Here is a 12,797-nt window from a genome sequence, read left to right as displayed (position 1 = left end):
AAAAAACCAGTTTTTCAGACAACACTGGGACTTAAACCCAGGAGTGACTCAGACAGTGACTAACGGGGCAGGACCCAACCTCTCAGATGCTAAGGAACAGAGCTGAGCTAGACAACATTGTCTTCAGACAAGAATCAGGCTTCATAACTCTTCTCAACTCCTTAATTTTTAAAAACTGATTAAGACAAAGGCAACCCAGTATCAAAAAACAAAAACAAAACGAAGCCATGTGACAAGGGTAGAAATAAGAGGCAGAAATTACAGTGCTACAGAACATTAAGGACTGGAGTGGGCCTTGGATATCATCTATTTAAACTACTGATAAGGAAACCGAAGCCCACAGAGGCTTTGACTTGTTCACTCTCCAGGTCTTGTAACTAGTCAGTGGTGAAAAACAAACTCTTTCTGGCACGTGATTCCATCTAACACTCTAAACATCTTTTTCACTGGATGCTGAGAGTAAAGAAACTCGTGTTGCACACAGTAGGCATTCCAGCACACGCTGATGCAATCTGGAATGCTGGGCATAGAGAATACAAAGACTGGAGAGCAACGATGGGGCTTTTCTCAAAAGACAGGCGGGACAGTGGATGTGTCTTCAGCTGCTCCCCATTACAATCTCCTCACTCTTAATTCGTTTTCAACGCCTCCCACATTTCACATCTTCTTAGTAATTAGGCAACAATCCATGTTGTTGTGTGTGGCTTGGACTCACTGCTTTTCTAGTCTTACAGACGTCTATACTTTTTTTTTTAAACAGGAAAGTTATTGCTGTTTCTGCCTTCCAGAATAAATATGGGGCAAAATTCTCTTTTACCTCCAGGAGAGTATTGGAGGAATACTCATCAAGGGGCTGGAGTGCCTAGAATTTACACACGTTTTCCTTGTGTGAACACTGCTATAACTCATTTTTAATGAAGGTGAAGCTAGACTGGCCTTATCATTTGCCAACAGAATATCTGATATGCAGGAATGGAAGAGATACTGAAAAATAATCGGGACCACAGCAAACCACCTCTGACAAATTAGATAATCTATTCTTTTTTAAAGGCTTCCAAAGAAGAAAATTCCTGAACATATCCCTGTGTGAAATTTTCTTACACCTAACCCAAATCTCTCCAGCTGCAACATAAGCCTATTTTCTCTTGCTGTTGTCCCACAGAAATCAAAACTCTCTGGTTATAACTTTTATAGTTAAACACAGTTAGGAGAACCCACAGCTGTCTTTAAATAAACATTTTTTACCTTAACTTTTTTAAGATTAATTTTTCTCTCTCAGCAATCATTTTCTAGCTTTTTAACCATTATTATGGTTCTTTCCTAAGCCTCCTCCAAAAAATATATATCTAAATGTGAGAATTTTAAAAGAGGGGGAAAAATACTAATGCCCTAACTTGATAAAAATATATATCCTAAATATCCTACATTCTGGACCAAGATCTATACCTTCTTTAGTCCCAAAAGTCTCTAAAAGACCTAACACACACCCAAAGCAGTGGTTCTCAACCAGGAGCAATTTTGCAACCACCCCCCACCCACCAAGAACATTTGGCAATGTCTGGAGATTTTAATTGTCCCAACTGGAGGGAGGGGAGTGATGGTACTGGCATGCAGTGGGTAGAAGCCTGGGATGCTGTCAAACATCCTACAATGCACAGGACAGCTCCCTACAACAAAGAAATTATAAGGCTCAAAATATCAATAGTACAGAGGTTGAGAAATCCTGACTGAAAGCAACAAGGTACATGAAAATTTAAAGAACAAACATAGGAAAACAGGAGAAAAATGAGTGAAAAAGGAGTTAGGGAAAGAAAGATTTTAAAAATGAAAACTAAAAAAGGTGATAAAGATATAAAGAACCATAGTAGCTATGTTAAGTGCAGCACAATAGTATTCCTTGCTATGATGTGGTATTTTATAAAGTGATATTGTTATCATTTTGCTCACTTGTAACTGCAGCTTACATAACTTACTAATGATTGGCCTGAGTCTACTATTACCTACTAGAATACTAGTTCCTTCTCTCCAGCTTTTCGGTCTATCCATTTCTGTAACAAGTCACTCATTTATACAACAAATACTTACTGAGCATCTACACTACATGACAGGCATTAAGGCAAAAGCTCTTGTCAGAACAGAGCTTACCTGGGGGTGGGGGAGATAGTGAGAGGTGAGCTACTGATGCACCTAGTTACTTTTCCTAAGTGAATTACCTCACACTTATTTCTACTAATAGAGACACATCTACTGGCAGCACTCCAAATTATTTAAATTAAGACTACCCTTGTGATGGCTGTCACTGTCCCTCCGTCTTGACCAAGTCGATGACAAATGAATATGTAATAGGCACACTTTCTAGTTCACCATTCATAAAAAATGTTTCTTCAAAGCTGGACAAAGTCTTTCAGTCTCTCCTACTATGGAAAACTTCTAGAGCATTACAGATAAACTTACAAGGTTATGACAGAAAGTGAAAGGGAAACACTGACAGCAACAGTAGGATCTATAATCCAAAACAAATCACCTCAAAGGGTAGCTCACAACAAAACCTCCAGTTCAGACAATATTAAAATGCGGAAGAGATGTATGAGAGCACCGCCACCTACTCCTCTTCCAGAGAGGCACTGAGCACACCTCTGCTCTAGTGGGCGGGCATCAGTCAGGCTTTTAGGATCACTTTTTTTACACAGTGAAGAAAAACTGATCCACCAAAGGAACACTCAAAACTTGATATCCGTCCAGGGATTTAATGGGTGAAGTAACAGGGTTTTTGCATGAGATTTGTATGTAAATCCACGAGACATGGTGAAACCACAGCAAAGCCTTAGCATTTACTGAGATCAGTGATATGGCACAGGAACCTCAGCACAGAAGAAACAGGTATGGTTCAGGAAGAAGAGAAAATGTTGGAGGGAAAAAATGTTACTCTTCTCTTTAAGGGAAAATGAGTGGACAGTATTCTCACTAAGGAGGACCACTGACAGTTGTGCCCAGGAAATGCGCACGACTTCCTTGAAGAGCTCACTAGGGGCTGAGCTGGAAGGCAGAGGAAAGAGAAACCCAGAGGGATAAGGAATGGGGGTTGAGAAAAGACTGTGTTTAAAGGGGGCTTTTGTAAAGGTAAAGAAGAGACAGGGGTGGAGAGTAGTATTTCCCAAAACTCATGAGCAAAGTAGGAGAGTGAGTGAAGGGAAGAGAAGGTGGAGGCCTCTAAGAATTCACACCCTGTGCCCTCAGTTACAAACACAGTCTAGTTGCTAACAATATTAAATTCCAAAATGACTTGTAATGTAGGAAAATAAAATAAACATCCTGCACACTTACCCAATCCGGGTAAACAGCTTCCCATGGGCATGGAGAAAACTGAGGATGAACCTTTTGTTCAGCTGCATGGGAAAAAGAGAGGAGAAAACAATTAAACTTTCCCCAGTTTCCTGTTACTGAACAGAGTCCCTAGTGACACAATAACCTGGCCAGGGTCTAAGGGGTGGGCACTAGGGATGGGAACCAAATGGACATGCCCAAACTCTCACACAGACCCAGGGCATATGCCCAACAGCTGCTGCTCAACTGAGCCAAATGACAGCAAGCTCGGTGAGCAGACAGCACCCTCTGCTGGCAGCGCTGTGTGAAGGGAATGAAGCGCTGAATCCAAACTACACTGAGTAGAAAGAAAGATGCCTGCAGCTAGCTCTGAGATCTAGGAGCCACCCTTGCCCCATAACGATGGAAACTGACAAGGACAAGGATAATACAGATTTTGGATAAGTCCCTAATCTTATTTATGATCTATTTTTCTATCTAACCAACAAAACAGTATTATTCTTTGGTAAACTAACTAGTTCATCAAATTATATTTCTCCATCTTTTTTTTTTAATCCTCACCTGAGGATACGTTTATTAATTTTAGAGGGAGAGAGGGGAGAGAGGGAGAGTAGGGGTAGGGGGAGAGACATAGATGTGAGAAATATTCACCGGTTGCCTCCCATAAGTGCCCTGACTGGGGATCAATCTCACAACCTAGGTATGTGCCCTGATGGGGGATGACCCCACAACATTTTTGGTGTATGGGATGATGCTCCAACCAACTAAGTCACCTAGCCAGGACTATACTTCTTCATCTTTTAGGACTAAATTTCAGGTTCAAGGTCTGGAGCAAAAAATTCAAGTGTCTACAAGGGGCCAGGTTTGAAATAGGCTGGTGGTGACAGTAGCAAGCAATGGTCTGTCCACTCCAGTTGTTTTTTGTGGACCCTGTACTATCATTTCTTTCCTTTTTATTTTTTTTTTTTAAGAACAGCTGAAAGCTGGGGTTTTATGTGAAATCCTCTGGCTTTTAAATGTTGGCTACTAATGAAAAAAAAAAATCTTAACATTAGGCAAACCTAAAGCACAAACATGCCAGCCACATCTGGCCCATGAGCTAACAAATTTACAATCCCAGTTCAATGTTCTAGAAAACGTGCTGCTATTAAAACCTGCTGCTATGAGGGGAGATTCCTCTAAACAAAACAAGGGTGGGGGGGTGGGGAATCAACTCCAAAAAAGTGGAGACAATAAAAAATCCAACCCTGTTGTCATCTTCCCTGGTCTCCTAGAAGCAATATGCTCAGACAAGCCAGACAAGAAAAGTCAAGAATCTTGATCTCAGGGGGATGGTTAGGGCAAGAAACAGTCCAGCACCCTGGGTACTCTGCCCAACAGGACAAATTCTTCTGGTTTATTTCCTTGCAAAACAGAGTATCAACCAAGTTATGGTCATTCTATCTATGTCATATGGAAGCTAGGTGTGGGAAAAGAAGTGCATTCTCACCCCACCAATGACTTCAAGAGCAAATTCTACATATAAGCGCCAATCTTTATTTTTGCGTAAATGAATTACATTTAGTCAGCAATACTATATCAAACACTGAGCTATGTAGTTTAAAAGCTCAGGATACTTCATTGAAGGGAACCTCTCTCTACAGTGAAGTGGGTCAGGGCCGTGGACACTGAGTTCCATGAACAGACGGAAATGATGAAAAACTGCTGCAAAAATAAATTGCAAATGGTTGTATCACCATTAGCCGCAAAACCTGGGGCAGAATGTAAGTCTCTAGATTTACTAGCAGAGGAAAGTGGTGAAAACCAGACTTTCCTATCAAATCTCTGCCACTTACCTGCTGCGGGATCTCAGGTAACTGATCTAACCTCGCTAAACTTTTCTTTCTACACATGGAGATAACAGTACCCATATATTAATATGTTGGTACATGAGATAAGGCAAGTAAAAGCATGCTTGACCTGTTGTAAACACTCAATTGTTAGCTGAACATTCTCTCCCAATGAATGATAAAACAAGTAGTAAAATGTTAACAACTGGAGAATCTGGGTAAAGACTATATGGGAGTTCTCTGTATTATTCTTACAACTTTTCTACAAGTATGAAATTATTTCAAAATTAAAAGGTAAGTCCTAGCTGGAGTGGCTCAGTTGGTTGGGCATTGCCCCACAAAGTCAAGGGTCACTGGTTCGATTCCTGGTCAGGGCACATGCCTGGATTGCAGGTTCCCTGCCCACCCCTCAACACCACTGGGGCTCGTGTGAGAGGCAACCAATCGATATTTCTCTCTCTCTCTTTCTCCCTCCCTTCCCCCCTCTCTGAAAATGAATGAATGAATAAAGTAAAATATGTATACATTCTCGATTCCTATTTTAACTCAAGTATCCCTTTTCCCACAGCTGTCGATCATAAACTGGTTAACTCCTCCATTACCAGGAGAAATCCTTTATAGTTAGTTATATTTACATATACAGGTACTTTGGTAGAAACAAAACAATTAACCCATTTCATTCAAGGCAATTACCATCCCCCAAGCCACAAGGCAACTCAGAAATTTAAGCAACTTAAACAGTAAATAGCAGAATTAGAACTTGAACCCAGATCCTCTGATACCAAAAAGTTCTCTTTCCCTTATACTGCATCTATCTCAGGAGGAGAACTGGTGAGCTTTATTCATGAAGGGCTGATGAGAAAATAGGAGCAAACGAAAAAGCAGTTCACTTTTACGTTTAAGTTTTCCTTAACTATTAGGTAGGAAACTCATACTGTGAGACCCACAATGCCTCCTGCAGTAAAATGAGAGCAACAAGAGGTTTCTGAATCTATCTATACTTCCCAAAGATCCTTCCCTAGGACAATAAATGAAGCCCACTTAATTACCTGAATTTGCACTTGCCATTACTGTATTTTACTGTATGTGTAGAAAGTGGATTTCAATGTACTATGTGTATTCTACCAGTAAGAATAAAGGGAATCTTTGGCAAGTTTTCAAACTAGAGGCAAAAATACAACATTCTCCCTGATCTTAGTTAATGAGAACCAATGCTTTGTTTTTAGTCTGAAAGTATCTGTTACCCTAAACACATAGTTGACCCTTCAAAAATAAGGGTTTGATTTGCACACGTTCATTTATACACAGATTTTTTTTCATTAAATTCTATACATGTATTTTTTTCATCCTTGTTTTTCTTAATAACTTTTTTCTAGGTTACTTTATTGTAACAATAGAGTACTAATACATATAACATGCAAAATAGGTATTCATCGACTGTTTAATGTTCTTGGTAAGGCTTCAGGTCAACAGTAGGCTATTTAGTAGTTAAGTTTTTGAGGAGTCAAAAATTTTATGTGGGCCCTTGCTGGTGTGGCTCAGTGGATTGAACACCAGCCTGCAAACCCAAGGGTCACTGGTTCGATTCCCAGTCAGGGCACATGCCTGGGTTGCAAGCCAAGTCCCCAGCAGGGAGCGGGCAAGAGGCAACCACACATTGATGTTTCTCTCCATCTCTTTCTCCCTCCTTTCCCCTCTCTAAAAATAAAAAAATAAAAATTAAAAATCTAAAAAATAAAGTTATACGTGGATTTTGGATTTTTGACTGGTCACCAGAGCCTGATCCCCACATTGCTAAAAAGTCAACTGCAGTTTCTTTTCTTTCTTTCTTTGTTTTTTTTTTTTGCTTTGGCAGTTACACTAAAAAAATATTAAAAAAAAAAAAAGATTTTATGTATTTATTTTTAGAGAAAGGGGAAAGGAGGGAGAGAAACATCAATGTGTGGCTGCCTCTCACATACCCTCTACTGCTTACCTGGCTGGAAACCCAGGCATGTGCCCTGACTGGGAATTGAATCAGTGACCCTTGGGTTCGCAGGTGGGCACTCAATCCACTGAGCCACACCAGCCAGGGCTGTAGTTTCTTATTATCACCAATAACACTTCAAGTAGGAAAGGAGTTAAAAACGTAGATGCATTCTAGAAAGAGGTAATAAGGCATGTCATAGTGAGATAGTAGGCTTGTTACACATTGATGGCTATGGGCCTAAGCAACACTGTACACGTAACAATATGCAGTTGGCTAGTACTAAGGCAGAACTTTTGGAGAACCTAACTGACACTAAGTCCATAGTAAGAAAAGTCTTAGTTTGAGCTTCCTCCCTCTCCAATACACCATGGACTGACTTTCATTTTTGCACCTTTTTGTTTTTTAACAATACACTCAGATGGTCTCATTCAGGTAGAGAAAGAAATGTTACTCCTCAAATGATGAGACTATCTGCCTCCAGATCTTTCTTGCACATTTACACACTGTTCACCAGAAATTAAAAATGCTTCTTAGGTATAGCCCTGAGAGACAGTGTTGTAATTATTAAAGGGCTCCTAACTCTTTATTTCAAGTCCAAACCCAAGTCACTATGGATGGACTCCTGAGGCTTTTATACAATCTGAAAGCAAAGACCCAAAGAAACACTAATGGCAGCAGTTGGATGGCTAAGTCTCTAGACACTCACAATGGTGTCTGTCCTGCCATTAACTACAGGGTTTTAAGTAAAATGATTTGGGTTGTTCCTCAACTGTAAAATGTAATTTCTACCACTGCCATTAACTAACTCAGAGCTGAAAGGACAAAAATAAATAATACAAATTAAAGCATTTTGAAGAGTAAATGTTTTATGCAAGGCCTGGTAATTATCACTCGAAACTGCATAAGTGCTTTGTGAACTCTTAGCAAAGAAGGGAAAGAAGCTGTTCAGAGGCAAAAATACAACACAAGAGGAGAAGATTCTGAAATAGGCCCAATTTCCATTCCTAAATAGTTGTTCCTGCTTCTAAATAGTTGTGTGTAAAGCTAAATTTCTAAAAAGTAAATCATTTTAAAGATAGTAAGAACACTCAGTATTAAAAGGAATTCTAATGTGCATTTTTAAAGTGTTTTGGGGAGCATAAATTATCATTAATTTATCTGTCGGGAATGTTTCTACTTTAATATAACAAATATTTTTAAAAAAACTTTGTTGTGTTTTTAAAAGTGGGCTCTATCCTCTTAGATATGAGACAACATAGGTGGAGACCAAATTTCAATGGTACCTATTAGTAAATGTCTGGGACTTTCAGAGCATGCATTCAAAGCCCATTTATCATCTCCCTAAAGCACTGAGCAGATCACAGGGTAAAGGAGAGTGTGAGCACAGAGGCTATGCTATTCACCTCCATCATGCTCCTATGCCAGGCACAGTCAAGAGCAAACCAGCAAGACAGGGTCCCAAATGCCAAGGAACTTACAGTCCAAAAACAAAAGATTAACAAATAACACACCAACTTGCCAACTCCCCATTTATTCTCCGAAACCTAAGACAAGGCCTGAGGGCTATGAAGGTGCCAGGGGGCACTGTGTTTCCCTTACTGTAACTATCCCTCAGCCAAGGCAAGTCTTTGTGAGAGGGGAGATCTACGGAGATGATAAAGAAGGAGGGGGGGGGCAGCCTGGCACACAAAATGTGGGAACTCCATCCCTAAGTCAGTAATGCAATAATCACCTGGTAAAGATAAAAATTATTCATTAGAACTTTCTAGGATATAAAGAGCCACACCGAGCCTGAGGTAAAGCAGGAATGGTGATTACTCCTCACCTTTAGTTTCTCCACCCTTGAATTGTTCTGGGCAGGATGACAGCTCAATTAGCTCTAATTAAGCACAAGTTCCAGGTTGAGATGTCCTCCTTAGACAACTGGATCTGAGCCATGTGAATTCAAGTGTAAAACGTGCCTCTTAAAACCACCTCTTTCAACTAATGCACCCCTTGAAACAATGGCTTTCACCCTCACACTGCAGCTTAGTGCTGGCTCAACAAAGTCTTACTTCAAAGCAATTTTCTGGCTATTATTTCATTATCTCTCCTACTTAAAGCCAGCAGACTGGAGGGAAATTGGGCTAAATGTCAAATCAGCAGTCAGCTCCAGAAAACCCAGCAAGCAAGCAGAGGGACAGCCGAGCTTAGAATACCCAGCAGGCTCTCAGGAGGAAAATTGGCACTAGGTATAAAAAAAGGAACCACAATTTTGTAATCGTTCTGTATTTATTGCTCATTCATTTGAAGGGAGAGAGTAGACCAAAATGGTAGTAGGACAAAATGGTATAAACAAAGACTACTGATCTTAAGAGTCGAAGATCGGGGTTCAAATCCTGGTTATACCATTTATTTGCTATATAATTATTGGCAAGTCAGCACATCATTCTTTACATTGAATTTATTGGAGTGACATTGGTTAATAAAATTATGTAGGTTTCAGGTGTACAATTATATAATACATTATCTGTATATTATATTGTATGTTCCCTACCCCAAGTTCACCTCATCTTTCTAAAGCTGTTTATTCAACTATAAAATGAAAAGGTTGAATGAGATCAGTACTGGTGATTCTATAACTCTGAGTGTCTGAGCATCACAAGAGCTTTGGTAAAAAATACAGATTCCCCAGTCCTACAGAAGCAAAATCTTCATCGAGCGGGAGAAGGGGACTGCACATCAGCATTTTGAAAAGGTCTCCCAGTGCCTGGCTGGTGTGGCTCAGTGGAGTGAGTGTAGGCCTGCAAACTGGAGGGTCACTGGTTCGATTCCTGGTCGGGGCACATGCCTGGGTTGTGGACATGGTCCCTGGTGGGGGGTGTATGAGAGACAACCACACATTGATGTTTCTCTCCCTCTCTTTCCCTCTCTCTAAAAATAAATGAATAAAATCTTTAAAAGAAAAGGTCTCTAGGTAATTCTGAAAAAACAGCCAGACTTGGGAAAATAATAGCTAGATTGTGAGTCAGCAAACTATGGCCCAAAGGTCAAATCTAGCCTGCCACTGGTTTTTTGCATGGACCATGAGCTAAAAATGTATATATATTTATTTTATCCTCACCCAAGGACATTTTTTCATTGCTTTTGGGGAGAGAGAAAGGGAGGGAAGAAGGGACAAAGAGAAACATCAATGCAAGAGAAAAGCACAATCGGCTGCTTCTTGGAAGTGCCCAGACCAAGGATCGAACTCAAAACCTACTTATGTGCCCTGATAGGGAATCGAACCCACAACCTCTTGGTTATGGGATCGATGCTCCAACCAACTGAGCCACACTGGCCAAAGTGGATTTTATATTTTTTTAATGGTTAAAAAAATCCAAAGACTATTTCACGACCCAGGAAATTTAAATTTCAGCGCCCATAAATAAAGTTCTACTCAAACACAGGTACACTTGTTTGTTTACATATTGTCTATAGCTGTTTTCCCCCTACAAAGGCAGAGCTGAGTAGCTGCGGCTGAAAATGTATGGCCCAAAAGCCTAAAATATTTACTATCTGTCCCTTTACAGAAACAGTTTGATCCCTGGGCTAGATCATCCAGAACACTAGTATCTCAAGCCCACAAATGTATAATTCTAACTAACTCTAACCTTTCTGGACAGCTTCTGAGCAAGTACCATTCTATTCTATAATAGTGTACACGTGCACACACACACCCAAATGTCCAAAGACTGCTGCTCTCAAGTTTTTGAACTCAAAACACCTCAAAGGCTACAAAGACATATAAACAGGGTGCTCCAGGTTTTTACCTTGGAAGCCACCATGGGGCTAAGTGATCAGGTAGAAACAGAACACACCAGCCCAATGAAGATTTCACTTAAGCCTGAGGGTCCCTGGGCATTTCCCAAAACATCCCTAATCAAAGGAAAGTGCCAGATTAAAGTTTATGAATACCTGTGCTGTGGTCTGACAATCTATAGCAACCAGCTCAAAAATGCCACCAGCTTAGCATTTCTAGGTATACAGAGAAAGAGAGAAAGTTCAGCCAAAGGGCAACATTGTTGCTCTGACTGGGTCACTTTCTGAATGACTCTTCTTTCTGACTCATGTCTCTCAGTGCCTGGGAACTCTCATGCTCATCCACCCGAAAAGTAGGGGAGCTGGTATACCCTGTGTCTGTATTGCATAAAGCAAGAAAGAAGAGGAAATAGCTGAACCTCCCATTCAGCGATCAGGTTGGCAACCAGAAAGCTGTTCTCCAAAGGCACATACACAAGCTCAAACCCACCTCATAAATGAATGGGTCAACAGAATGCAAGGATGATGAAGTCCTTCTCACGCTCTTTCCACTCATTCAGTTATTCATTCAACAAAAACTTACCATCTTCTATGTACATGACACTGTGCATGAACTATGGGCAAGGCAGAGATAATCCCTGCTCTATGGGTGACACAATTACACAGTATCATGACTGGGGAAGCACAGGATGCCGTGTATTTCCACAACAGGAGCATCAGAAATCTCCAAAGGAAGAAACCCTTGAGTTGAAACCTGAAGGTTGAGTAAATTAATCAGCTGGTTTGGGAAGGGGTAGGGAGCCATGCCTATGTGTCATAAGCATGTGTGGTGGTCCCAAGAATGGTACATTAGAGACTGGCATGGCCAAGTGAGTGATTCTGCAAAAGAGAGGTTGGAGAAAAAGGCTGGACCAAGTTGTGGAAGTCCTCGATAAAGAATGTGATCTTAAACGAAGCTACTGAAGGGTTTTGAGCAGGGAAGTGACATGAGAAAACCTCCATTTTTAAAAGGACATTGTAGCTACGAATTGAAAAATTGGGGGCGGGGAGAGGGTGTCAAATGTGTGGAGGCCAGGAAACCAGTTAAGAAGTTGTTGCTGTCATCCAATGGCAATGAGACAGAAGAAAGGGAAGAATAAAAGAAGTAATTACTTCACACTCAATTATGATGCCTATTCCTAACTACCAGTGGTTCTAATTCTGAATAATTCAATTTACAGAGACCAACAGTGGCCCAGAGCCAAGTACGAGTCTTTAGCAAAAGACTTAAACTAAATAAAATACTGATTTTAGTTTTAGAGGTAATTTAAATAGTCTTATTTCCTTTCAATAATATTTTTAAAGGGCCTAGCATGGTGGTGTGTACTTAAGTACACAGTAAGTGACTAGTGAAGAACCTATTAAAATACATAGATTTAATAGTGATGAAATAGATGACCCAGGTAAAACACACAAAAAAACACAAGAAAAACAGTACAGTACTAATATTAATGCTGTAGAGAAATAACATACTCAGCATTAATTCTAAGAAATTATCTCTTTTTGGAGGGTAATTTGGCTAATCTCAGACAACAGTATTCAAAGAAAAACAGAATTCTATCAATACTTAAGGATTCAGATCTTGAGTAACAGCAGTTCTATCTACTGCAATCCCGCCCAAGAGACAGGACAAGACACCCTAGTTAACATCAGAATATTACAATAGCCTGCAAAAGGCCTATGCAATAATCATTCTCCACTCCTGTTGCCTCCTGTTTCTTGAATGTGCCAAGCATGTTCTCACTCAGGGGCCTGTGTATTTAATTTACTTTCTAGTCCAGTGATTCCCAAACTTTACAGCACAATGGACTTCCCTGCAAATCTTTTAAAAACATGTAAGCCTGGCTTCCATCACC

General features: G+C 40.3%; 1 protein-coding gene across 3 annotated transcripts in view; it reads right to left on the bottom strand.

The window, feature by feature from the left end:
* Positions 1-12,797, bottom strand: part of SMG6 (SMG6 nonsense mediated mRNA decay factor) — a 225,743-nt gene that overhangs the window by 170,668 nt on the left and 42,278 nt on the right. For all 3 annotated transcript variants that reach the window (XM_024565177.3, XM_053911107.1, XM_024565176.3), the window contains exon 9: positions 3,325-3,386. In XM_024565177.3, the coding sequence (XP_024420945.2) occupies positions 3,325-3,386 (62 nt within the window). The remainder of the gene's footprint in view (positions 1-3,324; positions 3,387-12,797) is intronic.

Source organism: Desmodus rotundus, chromosome 9, assembly GCF_022682495.2.
Source record: "Desmodus rotundus isolate HL8 chromosome 9, HLdesRot8A.1, whole genome shotgun sequence".
NCBI lineage: Eukaryota > Metazoa > Chordata > Mammalia > Chiroptera > Phyllostomidae > Desmodus > Desmodus rotundus.
Note: the sequence above shows the minus strand (reverse complement) of the source record. Positions and strands in the feature narration are given on the sequence as shown.